This window comes from Urocitellus parryii, chromosome 7 (assembly GCF_045843805.1).
Source record: "Urocitellus parryii isolate mUroPar1 chromosome 7, mUroPar1.hap1, whole genome shotgun sequence".
Classification (NCBI taxonomy): domain Eukaryota; kingdom Metazoa; phylum Chordata; class Mammalia; order Rodentia; family Sciuridae; genus Urocitellus; species Urocitellus parryii.
The window spans coordinates 148923299-148938367 of NC_135537.1; the positions used below are offsets into that span (position 1 = coordinate 148923299).

General features: G+C 44.9%; 1 protein-coding gene across 1 annotated transcript; it reads left to right on the forward strand.

Annotated features, from left to right (window-relative positions):
• The first annotated feature begins 10 nt into the window (after positions 1-10).
• On the forward strand, positions 11-14425 carry Chct1 (CHD1 helical C-terminal domain containing 1). The gene is made up of 6 exons (XM_026398073.1): positions 11-86; positions 5383-5484; positions 5754-5929; positions 6332-6431; positions 10231-10426; positions 14194-14425. The coding sequence occupies exons 1-6, from the start codon at positions 63-65 to the stop codon at positions 14277-14279; spliced, it is 684 nt and encodes a 227-aa protein (XP_026253858.1). The 5' UTR covers positions 11-62; the 3' UTR covers positions 14280-14425.
• Positions 14426-15069: the final 644 nt, after the last annotated feature.

A 15069-nucleotide genomic window follows, 5' to 3' on the forward strand; every position in this document is an offset into this window, starting at 1 on the left:
AAGCCCAAATTAAAACATTGCTACAAAGAAAAAAAAGTGAAATTAAATCAGGGCTCCATTAAATGGAAAACTACAGTAAATATCAGGTAAGAGTGGGGGGAAAATATCAAATATTTTTTGAGAACTATTTTGAGAGTAGAGGAGATGGAGAAATGTTCCTGGCTTCTATGCTTGGATTTGCCTACATCCTTCCAGGTAGGGAGGCAAAGGCCTTGCCCCTGCAGCCTATCTTGACAAGCCCTTATGCATTAGGTTAGAAGAGGAGGAGTCTCTAGTCCAGTGCTCAGAGCTTCCATTTAGAAGTTCAAATCTTCCTTTGGTTGGGCCTGGAATGGTTAGTTCAGTTTTAGGTCTCCTTGCCTTCCTTCTTCCTCTGACCTTTTCCTTTCAAGACTAGCCCTCTTTCTGGTGTTTCTCTGTGCCTTTATTTCAGGACTTCCATGACTCAGATCTAAGACCCATCTAACGGCAAAAGCCACCAATAAAAAAGTGCACATCCTTAGATTAGATTTGTTACATCATTGGTTCCTAACATCTTTGGGATTCCAGACCTCTCTGATGAGTCTTCAGGTGCAATTTGGTGGATAGAGTTTTGGGGGGGAGGGTTGGGTACCAGGGATTGATCTCAAGGGCACTGGACCACTGATCCACATCCCCAGCCCTATTTTGCATTTTATTTATTTATTTAAAAAAATATTTATTTTTTAGAAGTAGTTGAACACAATACCTTTGTTTTATTTTTATGAGGTGCTGACGATGGAACCCAGGGCCTCGCACGTCCTAGATGATGGCTCTGCCGCTGAGCCACAATCCCAGCCCTTGTATTTTATTTAGAGACAGGGTCTCACTGAGATGCTTAGCACCTCCCCATTGCTGAGTCTGGCTTTGTACTTGGGATCCTCCTGCCTCAGCCTCCTGAACCACTGCAATTACAGGTGTGCGCCACCACGCCCAGCTGCTGGATAGAGTTTTAAAGGTTTTACTCCCTCAAGCCCACCAGTGGAACTCAATGAGACTCTGTCTTAGTGATCCACAGGCTGGTAGCCTTGGAGTAGAGATGGCTTTGGTCTCTGGTTAGGAGTGATAGGCATGCTCTGCAGCCCCAGCACTCCATCTATGAAAGGAATTTGAATGGCCTTGCTTTTCTTAGCATCTTGATAGGATTTGAATTAGATAACTGAATAATTTGCAGCAAGATCAAGAGGCCTCTTATGGAAATTTTAAAATGTCCTGGAGCTTCTTATCAAGGAAGATGATAGAAGAGAGTTCTTTGGGGAAAGAAAAGTTGGTGTCACTGTTTGAGAGAGAGAGAGAGAGAGAGAGAGAGAGAGAGAGAGAGAGAGTGAGTTAGTTCAAATCTACCAGGGAAAGCAGTGTAAGAGTAAGTGCTAAGAGTCACTTTCCATGTTGGCTTAATTCAGGAAATAAAACAATTATGTTAACTCTGTCTTTGGACTGGGGGAGGTGCAGTGACGCCTGATGATCACGAGGCTGTTCTGTGCCATCAAGGAGTATGCCAGCCTGCACAAAGTGGACTATGGACAGATTAACAACGCTCACCCCTCACCTGCCAGATACCTAAAGTACATGGCACATAGTAGTTGTTTTTTTAAATAGATGTTGCAGGCGTGAGACAGCATAATATCAATTCTGATAATAACTTTATTGAATGAGTTGCCTGAGTCTATAGTCATTTCATGCTGACCAACTGGATTTTGAACAATGCCCCCAAAGGCAATGGATTTTTGTTTTGTCTTAGCTAACTATTGTGTGTTGAGCCATTATTCCTGGCTGCTCTTACGTTCAATTGTCTCTTCAGGCTGCTCCCTGTGGTTGATAATAAAATCATTATGGGAATAGGGCAGCCATCCAGAGCCTAGGGCTCACTGGAGGCTCAGAGAGGAAAAAGGAGGAGTGGAATAGGATAAGGGAACAGGCAGGGACAGCTTAGCTCTGAGGTTCTAACATGTATTTCCCTCTGTCAAAATTGTAGCTATTTAGGGACATATATTTATGCACATACATACACTCATGCATATACAGACACATATATTCATATAGATATATTTTAACTTTTCTTACAGTCTTGGTGCATATTCATCTCCATGTATGAGTTGCAGCCTACAGACCCTTTTGGGTTCTGTTTTTTTAAAATTAGCATTATATAATATTTTTATTGATGTTTAGTCCTTATGAGCAACTTTTGAAAAATAGACTCTTTTCTGACTGTAAAATTAAAGCATTTTCATTATTTTCTTAAAATGCAGACAATACAAAAAGTGTTAAACCCCCCCTTGCTATTTTGAAGTGTGTCCTTCAAAACTTCTTTGCTATGCGTATCCAAAATGGCATTATACCCTAATCCTGATTTAATTCCTGTTATCTATGTCAATAGACCTACAGTAGAATTTTTAATGTTTTTGTAGATATGCCACATTTTATTTGCCCTATGGCTGACATTTCAATAGTTTCCAAAATGTTACTATTTTAACAGTCCTTGTCTTCTATCCTTAGGACTAATTCCTAAAAGTAGAATTGGTGGGTCAAAAAGAATACTTTTTTGGGTACTGGAGATTTAACCCAGGGTCAATTTACATCCCCAGCTTTTTTTTTTTTTTTTTTGAGACCGGATCTCACTAAGTTGCTTGGGGCCCCGCTAAATAGCAGAGGCTGGCCTCCAATTTGTGGACCTCCTGCCTCAGTCTCCTGAGTTGCTGGGATTACAGGCCTGCGCCACCACACCCAGCTCACACTTAACATTTTGAAACACATATTTTACCAGTTATCACTCCCAGTAAAAGTGCATACGAGGGCTCCTTTCTCCTAGCCCTTGCCAATGTAATTATCATTTTGATGGCATAGAGAGCAGGGTAAAAATTGTCAGAAACACAACAGAAACTTCCCGCCTCCAGCAGCGCTCCACCGGGGCCTCCCGGCCGCCTGCTTCACGGCAGTCAACAGCCACCGAGTCCCTGTCGTGCGCGGGTTCCGCCGCTCGGTGGAGAGGCGTTCGGGCTGGGTGGGTGGACGGCTGTGCGACCCGATGGCCGCCGAGGCAGGAGGAGAATAGGGTCAAACTGGGTGGAGAAAACTGCGCCCCAGTCCCGGAGGACACCGAGGAAGATCCGGAGGATGGAATTCAGCGTCCCAGGGAAGAAGATGTGGCTTAGGTGAGGAAACTGCGGCGGCAACGGTCTCACCATCGCCCGCCGCCGGCCATGCGCACACTGGAGGGACACCAGGGGGCGCTGGCGCCGCGATGGGGGCGCGGCGATCCCCGCTTGGTCCAGGCGCCAGTGACGTGGAGAGACACCTGGATCTGGCTGGCAGTGTTTCCTCCCACCCCAGGCGCCTCTTAGTGGCAGCGGACCTCTGGGCCTCTCGGCTCTTCTTCTGTGAAATGGGCTCACTCCTGGGACCTTCCCCCGGGAGTTGTTGTGAGTGGCTACTGAAATGACACAGTGGCTGTGATTTTCGTACTTCTCCCTTAAAAACACCACCACCATCCAACCAGCACCTGACACAGCTGGCTGAAAGAAGATGTGATCTCAGTAGAGATCTACTGTATTCCATTCTCTCTTTCAGCGCCGCCTCTAGTCCTTTGTCCCAAATCAGGGAAAGGAATGTGACAAACCCTGGTCCTCAATGCTCAGGGAGCCCACTGCGCGTAGCTGAGGAGGCGGGAATGGTACACACGCAGGAAAATTACTTACCAAGGTTCAAAATCAACTGCATCTGACAGTACTCTTTGGGAGAAGGGATGCCAGCCCCTCCTGGCCAGTTGTGAGCTGACACAATCCAGTCTACTCAGCGCATCTTGTTCAGTCCCTTGCTCAGTTCCAGTTGGGGAGGAGATGGCTGGTGGCCACCTCTAGGAATGAGGGCACGGAGGGGTGGGGGCTGGGCTCTGTGTTGGCAGTTACCATGGTTTTCCTCCGAGTTCTGGAGCTAACTTGCTCACTCCCTGAGATACTCAGGTCACAGAAGCAGTAGGTCAGAAGGCTGAGGGGACCTGAGGAGTGCCACCCTGGAGCCTGCCAGCACTCCTATTAAAATGGAGGCTTTAGATGGCCAAGGGGGTGAAGGAGACAAGCCAATAGAGAAGGTGAAATAAGGCAGGGGATGGGAGGAAGGGAGGGAAGGTCCCTAGGGGCTGGTTTTGTAAAGTAGAGAATCTGAAATTCAAAGAAGAAGAGGTGAAGGAAAAATGGTGGGGTACCTGAGTTAGCAAGAGGCCCAAAGAGCAAGAGAACATAATTCATTCAAACAGATGTTTATCTAAGACAGGTATTCCTGGCAAGATGATGGGAAGGGGGTCCTATCTCATGGTTGGTTATGAAGACTCAAGGGCATGTGCAGATGTGCACGTGTTTTTTCATGTGTTATGGTCTGTGTGTGGTGTGTATGTGTATTTATTGAGTTATTTAGCCAGAGTTCCCCCTTTCTAGTCCGTGGAGGGGCCTGTCCCATCCCCTCCCTATCCACCTCTGTAACTTTCCCCTAGTGTCCCCTCAGAGTGGTCTGGGGATGCATCTTTCTTGTTCCCACTGGACACAGAGAGAAATTATTGGTCATTTTTCTTAGAGACTTTGCAGTTATAGTCATGTCAGTCTAATCCTGTGCTCTGACTTATAGTAATATTTCACAGTCACTTAAAAATTAGGGGGGGGTAAGCAGGGATTGAACCCAGGGGTGCTTAACCACCTCAGTTGGTTGCTTAGGGCCCCGTTAAATTGCTGAGGTTGGCTTTGAATTCGCAATCCTCCTGCCTCAGCCTCCTGAGTCACTGGGATTACAAGCATGCACCTGGCATTCATAGTCACTTTGTTAACTTTCAATTCTTTGCCCCACTTTTGCTATCAAAAGATTCATGTTGTCACCATCCCCCCCTTTTTTTTAAATTGAGGGCCTTTTAAGATGCCTGGCATGACAATAAAGATTATAGATGTAAAGACATGGACCTGAGACTTAGGCAATCAATACATGTTTGCTGAATGAAAGAATAAGTGAACCCTTGATCATTCCCTCAAGGACTCACTTAAATCTTTTGATGTCTCAGTGTTCTCTTCTGTAACCATGGATATGACATCTAACCTCACGGAATTTGTAGGAAAATAAAATGAGCTAATGTTAATCTAGAACTTTGCAAACTGACTAGTATAATATGTTATGCTTGTTATAAAAGAAATAGGTTTTCAAAGCAGAGATTTTTCAGAGATGGGCTTTTTTGCCCGGAGTGTATTCATATCAGTGCTGGGTCAAGGAAGTCATAAGGAGGACGGAGAAGGGCTTTGGCTGCCATTTGGCTGGTGCTTATAAAGCACTGTCCGTCAGGAGCGGTGGCCCCAGCCCCTCAGCTGAGTTCCCTCTGTCTCCTCTCAGGTGAAGAATGTGCCCTGCTTAGAGAGGAGCTCCAGCACCATCCCTGCCGGAGACTCACTTGTCTGCCATGCCAAAGGCTTGGGCCAGGACACATTCAAAATTGTGAGTAAGGAACCAGGTTGGAAATCTGTCCTCTGTGCCTCTGTAAAGAAGTAGCAGGTCTTAGACCTATAGCTCAGTGCCCCACTTGTCAAACTCTTGGGGTTAAAGTGGGGTGAGAGTTCCACAGGAACCTCCTCACTAAGCACATACAGCCCTTCCAGAGCTTTGTTAAGGGCTACTGCATCCGAGCCTATCTGCTAGTCACTTGACACTGCCCCAATGCCTAGTCTTTTCCCTATGTCCCCTCACTGTGCCTGTTGCCTCCTCAGTGTAAAGAATACCTGCGGCCGCTGAAGAAGTTCCTGCGCAAATTGCACCTGCCCAAGGACCTTCCCCAAAAGAAGAGGCTAAAGTACATGAAGCAGAGCCTTGTGGTCCTAGGGGACCACATCAATACCTTTCTGCAGCATTATTGCCGAGCCTGGGAAATCAAGCACTGGAAGAAGTAGGGTGGCCTCCTAGTCTTTCTACCCACACTCACTTCTGAGCCACCCCATCTACACTAGTCAAGATCTCCCAGTCCTTCATCTTTATGTGAAGGAGTCAGAATCCTAGAAGTGACAGAGAGGGTAGAGAGAATAGAGTCCCCCTGGCCATTCAGGGCAGCACTGATGGCACCTTAGCTGTGCACACAGTGGACTGTGAGGAGAATGCCCTTTGACTGAACAATACTGGGTGCAGGTGCTCATCTCTAGGACATGATATTCTGGTTCTGGCACATCCCCTCAACCAAAAAGCAAGGAAGCAGCATGGGCCCATTTCTCCCTGGGTGGGGTCCTGGCTCCAACACAAATGTTGGAGAAAGGGCTCTATTCTGCCCCCTTCAACCTTGAGTCTCTCCCCACAGGATGCTCTGGCGATTTGTCTCCCTCTTCTCTGAATTGGAAGCCAAGCAGCTTCGTCGCCTGTACAAGTACACCAAAACCAACCAGCCGGCCAAGTTCCTGGTGAGGCTTTCCAGAAAGCTCCTCTGGGGGCCTGCTGAGGGTGGTTTGATGTGTTCTTAGATCAGGAGGGGAGGCCTAGGACTAGTATGACCAGGCATTGGGGTCCTTTCCACGGCTCACTGCCTGAAGAAGACTCCACTACTCCTGCCTCAGCCCTGCACTGGGCAGAGAAAGTGGCTGAAGAGGGCAGGGGCTCAGCATTAAGTTCTTTTTCTTTTTCTTTCTTGTTTTTTTTTTTTTTTTTTTTTTTTTGAGGGCAGGTACTGAGGATTGAACTCAGTCAGGGGCACTCAACCACTGAGTCACATCCCCAGCCCTATTTTGAATTTTATTTAGAGTCAGAGTCTTACTGAATTGCTTAGTGCCTCACTTTTGCTGAGGCTGCCTTTGAATTTGCAATTCTCCTGTTTCATCCTCCTGAGCTGCTGGGTTAGCATGAAGTTCTTGATAGGAATTCACCCTCCACATGCACATTCTGATGGTAGCAGGGGTAGGGACATCCCTGAGAAACTATGGGTGGGATGGTTGAGGTCAGTCAGCTTGGGGAAGTCTCAGGGGCCTGTCCACAGAACCTGGCCTGGCTTTGTCCCCAGTGACCCTCAAACATTTTAGTCTGGACAGGTTATCCTTCTTGGAAAGTGTTAAGAATATCAAAAGGTTTGGGCAGAGTGGTGCACACCTATAATCCCAGTGGCTCTGGAGGCTGAGGTAGGAGAATTGCAAGTTAAAAGCCAGCCTCAACAACTTAGTGAAGCCCTAAGCAACTCAGTGAGACAGTTATCTCAAAATAAAATGTATGAAAAAGGGCTGGGGATGTGGCTCAGTGATTAAATGACCCTGGGTTCAATCCCCAGTACCAAAAAAAAAAAAAAAAGGCATTTATTTATTTGGGTCATGTCTGTTAATGTCTATCTTATTAGAAATTAAAGAAAAGTTTTAAACATATATTTACTAATTTGTTTGAGAATATAAATAAGGACAATCTATTACATGTTCATATTTTGATGAGCCGGGTAGTTGCACACACCTTAATTCCAGCTACTCAAGAGGCTTGAGGCAGGAGGATCTGAAGTTCAAGGCCAGCCTCAACAATTTAATGAAACCCTGTCTCGAGATAGAAATAAAAAGGGCTGGGGATGTAGCTCAGTGGTAAAGTGCCCTGGGTTCAATCCCCAGTACTGGGGGGAAAAGAAACAAAAAGGAAGAAAGAGAAAGGAAAAAAAAAGAAATAAAAAATGTTTACAAAAAAACTATTTTTAAAAAAATTAGTGAGAATATAGTAGCGTTTTATATTTTAGCAAATTTTTTCCATGTCTAACTTAATAGAAGACAGCTGGATTCGCCTCTGCTGTCAATGCCATGATATGTGACTTGGCTGACGTACATGAAGAAAAACCAGCCTCACACAGATATATGCTTGGAAAAGAGAGCATTTTCTTAGCATTCCCAGATAACTGTGGATTTTTTTCTTTGATCACCACATTAAACTCAGTAGGTGGCAATTTCTTAAATACAGAGTGGAATCTGAACCATAACAATGAAATTTTTAAAAAATAAAATACTTTTTAAAAGTAGTTTGATGCTTTTAGAAAAACTGAGTGGAAAGTTCAGAGTAATACCTGAGGGGTACCTTTGTTATGTTATTACTGGCTACATTACATTATTACTAGCTAAAGCCCACAGTTTAGGATAAGGTTCAGTCTTTGTGTTGTGCATTCTATAGAGTTTGAGAGTATATGATGACAGGGATCCACCATTATGGTATCAGAATAGTTAGACTGCCCTAAAAATTCCATGAGCCCCACCTATTCATTCTTTCTTCCTTCTTCCCTCCCAACTCTCACAAAGACTGATATTTCACCATTCTCAGAGTTTTGCAAGAATGTCACGTAGCTAGAATCATACAGTAGGTACCTTTTCAGATTTGGATCGATGGACTTTATATATACTAGATTTCATTAGAATCCATTGATCTGTTTTTTGTTCTTTAAATGGGCCCCAGGGGGGTTCCCTAGGGGTTTGCAGAGAATGCTTGAAAAAACCATAGGACCATAATAACAATCATAGGTAATAGTTGTTTTAAAAAATTTTTTTAGTTGTATAGGTCCATAATAACAATCATAGGTAATAGTTGTTTTTAAAATTTTTTTTAGTTGTCAATGGACCTTTATTTTTTATTTATTTATATGCGGTGCTGAGAATGGAACCCAGTGCCTCACCCCTGCTAGGCAAGCATTCTACCATACTGAGCCACAACCCCAGCCCAAGAGTTGTAAAAACCCTTTTTAGGTCAGGATTGAAAAGTAACCCTAAATGGTTATTAGAATTATTGTCCACGGTTTTGTAAATGAAGATCCCAAATGTAGTGAGGTAAAATAACTTGCCCCACACCCCTGCCACTCCAGCTGCGCAACTCAGCTGAAAGGAGCCCTCTCCCTCTTGTCTCTTCTTCCTCTGAGTGTGAACGGCTGGATCATTTCACTGATTATCTTTCATAAGGAGAGGTGGGAGGAATCTCACTATGTTACCCAGGCTGGCCCCAAACTCTTGGGTTCAACTGGCCTTCCCACCTCAGCCTCCCAGGTAGCTGGGACTACAAGGTGGGGGATCGACAAAACCAGCTCTAGTGATATTCTCTCTCTCTCTCTCTCTCTCTTGATACCAGAGATTAAATCCAGAGCCACTTAAGCACTGAGCCACATCCCCAGCCCTTATTCTTTTCTCTTTTTGAGAGAGGGGGGTCTTAATAAGTTGCTTAGGGCCTCACTCAGTTGCTGAGGCTGGCTTTGAACTTGTGATCCTCCTGCCTCAGTTTTCTGTCTAGTGAGTCTCTCCTGAATATAAGGAGTTGTCATTTTAGTGATTCCTGAATTTCTGAGGTTCATTGGCCAGAAAAAAAAAATGTTTTAAATACCTCTAGTCTCTCAGTTTAAATTTTGATAAATTAGGACTTTAAAACCAGTATATTTGTTTCATTTCAAATCAACAAGAAAGACACTATCACCTCCCCCACCTCCCCCCCCCAAAAAAAAAGAGATGGAAGATAACTTTAAAATAAAGGACAACCTAACTAGGGTTTCATTTAGTCAGATTTTTCGCTGCTGTGACTAAAGGATCTGACCAGAATGATTGTAGAGGAGGAAAAGTTTATTTGGGGGCTCACGGTTTCAGAGGTCTCAATTCATAGACAGCAGACTCCATTCCATGGGGCTTGAGGTGAGGCAGAACATCATGGTGGAAGAGTGTGGCAGAGAGAAGCAGCTCCCATGGTGATCAGGAAGCAGAGAGAGGGACTGTGCTCTCCAGATACAAAATACACACCTCATAGCCAAGCCCCCAATGTCCACCTCCTCCAGCCACACCCTACCACTTCCGTTACCACTCAGTTAATCCCTATCAGGGGATTAATTCACTGATTGGGTTAACACTCTTAAAACCCGATCATTTCCTTTGAACCTTCTTGCGTGTTCTTACATATGGGCTTTTGGGGGACACCTCACATCCAAACCATAACAGGATATAACTGAGTAGTAGAGCACTTGCTTAGCATGTATGAGGTCCTGGGCTCAATACTCAGCACTGCAAAAATATAAAAAATAAATAAATAAATAATAAAGGATGACCTAAGAAGAGACAATGGCACCCTGGCTTCAATGTCTCCCTGGTCCTTCCTCTTCCATCTGTGATTCTCCCCACCATCCTTTTGACTCAGCGAGTGTTAGGTACAGCCAGACTCAGCAGTTTTTCTAGAATTCAGGCCTCTTCTTCACACTCCCCTTAACATGTGGCCCTGTTGCAGGTGGCATTCTGCCCCTTGGATGCACCGGAGAGATCCTTGCTGGTTGACCAGGAGGACAGTCTGCCCAAGCTCTGCAATGCCTGGGGGCTGCACAGCAACATCAGCGGCATGAAGGAGAGGCTGTCCAAGATGCAGGCCCCGGGCAGAGAGGCCCCTGTGCTGGGGGAGCCAACATCCCAGCTCCATGTCAAGAGAGGTAACGTCCACTTGGTGCAGGTGGGGGTGGGGGTAGGAGGAGTGCCTGAACTAGGCTCCCAAGCACAGTCTGGGTATATCCCTGGAGCAGGCTTGAGTGCCCAGGAGCCTCCACCCTGAGCCTGACAAGATCCTTTTCCTCCTTTCCACCTTCTCTTCATCCTGCATTTTTTTCTCTCCATCCTTCTTTCCTTCCCTTTCTCTACTTTCTCTTTTCTATTTTTAGCTTCTCCCCCAGGTAAGTTCATTATAGAACACTTAACATGTACCAGTAAGTGTAAAAACAAATAGAGAAAATCACCCATTACCCAGAAGCCACCACTGGTACTAGTTAGAGTATTTCCTTCAGGGTTCTATATATTTCCCCCTCAGCAGGTCTCATAATACATCTAGTTTTGACTCCTGCATTTTTTAGTTAGCATTTAAACAAATGCACTTTTCCATACAACAAGAAGCATGGTTGAGCAGTTTCTAAGTGATCAAGAGCATAGACAGGAAGGGTCCACATAAGCTGTATGTAGCAGGATACTCACTATCAGGTGGGGGGAAAAGAGGACTCACACTCACAGTGAGCCAGATGGTCTGGGACGGGCTTTCCAGCTGCTTTGGCCTCTACAATAACCACAGTATCTGGCTGTCTGCACAGAGGCTGTGGGGTTGGGGAACAGAGTCTCTTTAATGAGAGGGGCTCCAGCCAATGTGGAAACCGACGAGGGCTCCTCCTGTGCACTCCGGTGCAGAGTGATACTGCACCCATCCACCTCTGACTTCTGGAACTGACTTCTGGGCCACAGCTAGCTTCCCTTGCTTGACTACTGCAGGAAAGGCAAAGGCAAACAAAGTGGCTTGAGGACCTCAGATTATGGTCCTAGGATAGTCCCAGAAATTCTGAAGACCTGGCTGGTTAGGGCTAATGCAGGGCAGCAGGCCTCAAGTGGGCTCAGGGGCAATTCTTCCTCAGTCCCACCTTGCATCCAGCAGGTGAGAGTAGTGAAAAACGGTCAGTGGCAATAGGTATGGGCTAGGCAGCTCGTGAGGCCCAGAACCCTGCCTGGGTCCTGTGAGGGCCCATGCATGGCCCTAGTGCTTATAGTTTAAATGGAGGAAGTAAAACACACAGTGGAACTTGAAAGAACGAAGGCCAGTCCATAATCAAGATGCTCTTGGCTAAGTAGTCATGGATCAGAATAGGAATCAGAATAAGAGCTATGGCAGCCCATCACTGTGCAAGGTACTCTGTATCTTCATTTCATGTGACCCTTGCAGCATCCCCAAGCAATGGGTACTCCTGTCCCTCTCTGAAGCCATAGGGCAAAAGGTGTGTTAATCAGGACAGGTAGGTTGAAACAGGCTTTAAAGAAAGGGACAAAGGGATGGGTGCAGGGGAGGGCAGAGGTGAGGTGGCACTGAGTGGATAATCTGAGACGGGAGGTGGAGAGCAGGGTGGAGAGGTGCAGGGGTGTAATGGGAAAAGACTTGGACAGTGACCTGAGAAATTTGGTTTTCGTATATTATTTTTCAGTGTTGGGGAATCCAATCTCACACGGTAGGCAAGTGCTCAACCACTGAGCTGTATTCCCAAGGCCCTTCAAGCAATTATTGAAATTTTTAGAAATTTCTTTTAGTTGTTGATGAACAAATACCTTTATTTTGTTTATTTTTATGTGGTGCTGAGGATCAAACCCAGGGCCCCACATGTGCTAGGCAAGTGCTCTACTGCTGAGCCCCTTATTTATTTATTTTTACGTGGTGCTGAGGATGGAACCCAGTGCCTTACACATGCTAGGTGAGCGCTCTACCACTGAGCCACAACCCCACTGAAATATTTTTTTACTATTATAAACATAGAAAATTAAATACAGCTGATCAAAAATAAGAAAATATAAACATTACATTGTCATTTTACCACTGCTAACACTTCCCAGATAACTTTTATGCATATAAATGTACATACTTTAACCAAATTGAGACTGTTGTATGTGTGATTTTGATTTGTTTTGCCACAGCTTTGTGATTTTGATTTGAACTTGCTTTGTAAATTAATGGCATTAGGGGCTGTGGTTGTGGCTCAGTGGTAGAGTGCTCACCTAACACCACATAAAAATAAACAAATAAATAAAAGTATTGTGTCCATCTACAACTAAAAAATATATTTAAAAAGTTAATGGCATCAACTTTTCCAGGTCAACATTTTCCTTTCATGTGATAGTTGAAATACATTCAAATTTCAGAAATAATGATGGGGGCTGGGGATGTGGCTCAAGTGGTAGCGCGCTCGCCTGGCATGCGTGCGGCCCAGGTTCGATCCTCAGCACCACATACAAACAAAGATGTTGTGTCCGCCAATAACTAAAAAATAAATATTAAAATTCTCTCTCTCTCTCTCTCTCTCTCTCTCTCTCTCTCTCTCTCTCTTTAAAAAAAAAATAATGATGGCTCTGTTTTCCCAAATGATGCATTTCACCTGGTTGTCTCTTAAATCTTTTTACCTAACAAAGTTGTGTCCCCCTTTTTTAATATTTATTTCTTAGTTTTAGGTGGACACAATATCTTTATATTTATGTGGTGCTGAGGATCAAACCCAGTGCCTCATGCATGCTAGGTGAGCACTCTACCACTGAGCCACAACCCCAGCCCTTGTTGTGCCCCCTTTTTAATACCCTTGAATGGTTGAAGATATCAGTATTGTTCTATGGAATGTTCCATATTCTGTTTTTTTTTTTTCATCTTTCAGCTTGTTTCTTTACCTATAAACAGGATGTTAGATGAAAGTATTGGGATGGGGATGTGGCTCAGAGGTAGAGTGCTTGCCTAGCATGCACAAGGCCCCAGTTTCAATTCCCAGCCCCTCAAAAAAAAAAAAAGATATTGATGAATTAAACATTTTGTTGATACATGAGAGATGAGGTTGTGTCCTGCCCATTGTTACATGAGAAAGCACATGAATCCTGGTAAATCCACTATGAGCAGGCAAGATTAATCACAGAGTCCACCCCTGTAATTAAAAGTAACCTGGAGGGGGGGAATGCTGGGGTTATGGCTCAGCGGTAGAGCGCTCACCTCCAATGTGCAAGGCCCTGGGTTCGATCCTCAGCACCACATTAAATAAATGAATGAATGAAATTAAGGTATTGTGTACAACTACAAAAAAAATAAATATTAAAAAATAAAGTAACCTGGGTGTAGTGGTGCATGTTGGGGCACGCCTGTAATCCCAGCAACTTGGGAGACTGAGGCAGGAGGATTGCCAAGTTCAAACCAGCCTCAGCAACTAAGTGAGACCTTAAGCAATATAGCGAGACCCTGTCTCAAAATAAACAATAAGAAGAGCTGGGGGTATGGATCAGTGGTCGAGCACCTCTGGGCTCAATCCCAAGTACCACAAACAAAAAGCTTGGTGTAATTAGAGATTGATTAAAGTCCAGCAGCAACACAATGGAATTGGGGTATTAGATCCAAGAGGTAGGAAGGTGTCAGAACACAAAGCCAGAGGTCAAGAAAACTTGGGTCTGGTCTTGACTGTGCCCCTAACTTGCTGCAAGGCTTTGGGCGGATCCCTTCCTTACTCTTCCTCATCTGTATGTTGGGAGTGATGTTGTCCCTTTACTGTATGGGGTTCCAGTAAGGAAAAAGGAACATAGTTGGAAGGAAGATAAAATTGTGTTATTTTTCCTTTCTGCCCCCTCCACCTTCCCCTATGTTGCAGAGATTCTCTTAACCATCCATGATATCCCCAGGACCTTCCTTCTCTGACCTTCTCGCTTTCAGGTTCTTTAACGAAACTTCCTCAAAAGCCAAAACTCAAGAGAAAGAGGATTAAGGAAGCTCAAGAAACTCCAGAGACCTGCCAATAAGAAGACCCCCTGGGACAGAAGGCCTGCTAACCCTGGCTCACAGAGCACTACTGGGACTTGGACCTGTCAGCACCTGGGGGGAGGGGACCAATGAGGGAAAGAACAAAATCATTCTTATTGAAGGGATGCTCAGGTCTTGATTATGAATAAATGGGGTGGAAGATAAACAATTCTGTTTACTTGGCTAATAGCCATCTTTTGTTCACTTTTAAAAAAATTGTTTTAAAAATATTTGCCAACCAGGTGTAGTGGCCTGTAATCCCAATCACTAGGGAGGCTGAGGCAGAGAGATCACAAGTTTGAGGTCAGCCTCAGCAACTTAGTGAGGCTCTAAACAACCTAATGAGACCCTGTCTCAATTTTTTAAAAAAATGGCTGGGGATGTAGCTCAGTGGTAAAAGCACCCCTGGGTTCAATCCCCATACCAAAACACATACACACACACAGTCCCATAGTCCCTGTGTCAAGGATCATCAGAGTCCAATGGGGATACAGACATGTGAGTAGACTCCACAGCGGGGTGGATGAGTGATAGGGGAGGGAACAAATAACTGATGAGTGTTTGCCCAGGGAGAACACAGGGGCCCGTGGGGGGATGAGCTGGAGTCAGTCAGTGACAAGTTTGGCAGCCTGCCTAAATCAGCTGGATTTCATTTTGTGGATAACTTGAGGTGGGGTAGTGAGGGAGGTGTCAAGCAGTGGGATGAACTGATATGATTTGGGCCTTGGGAGATGCTATGGTGACTGTGAGCAAAGTGAACAGAAGTGAGTGAGGCTGGTAACAGGAAAA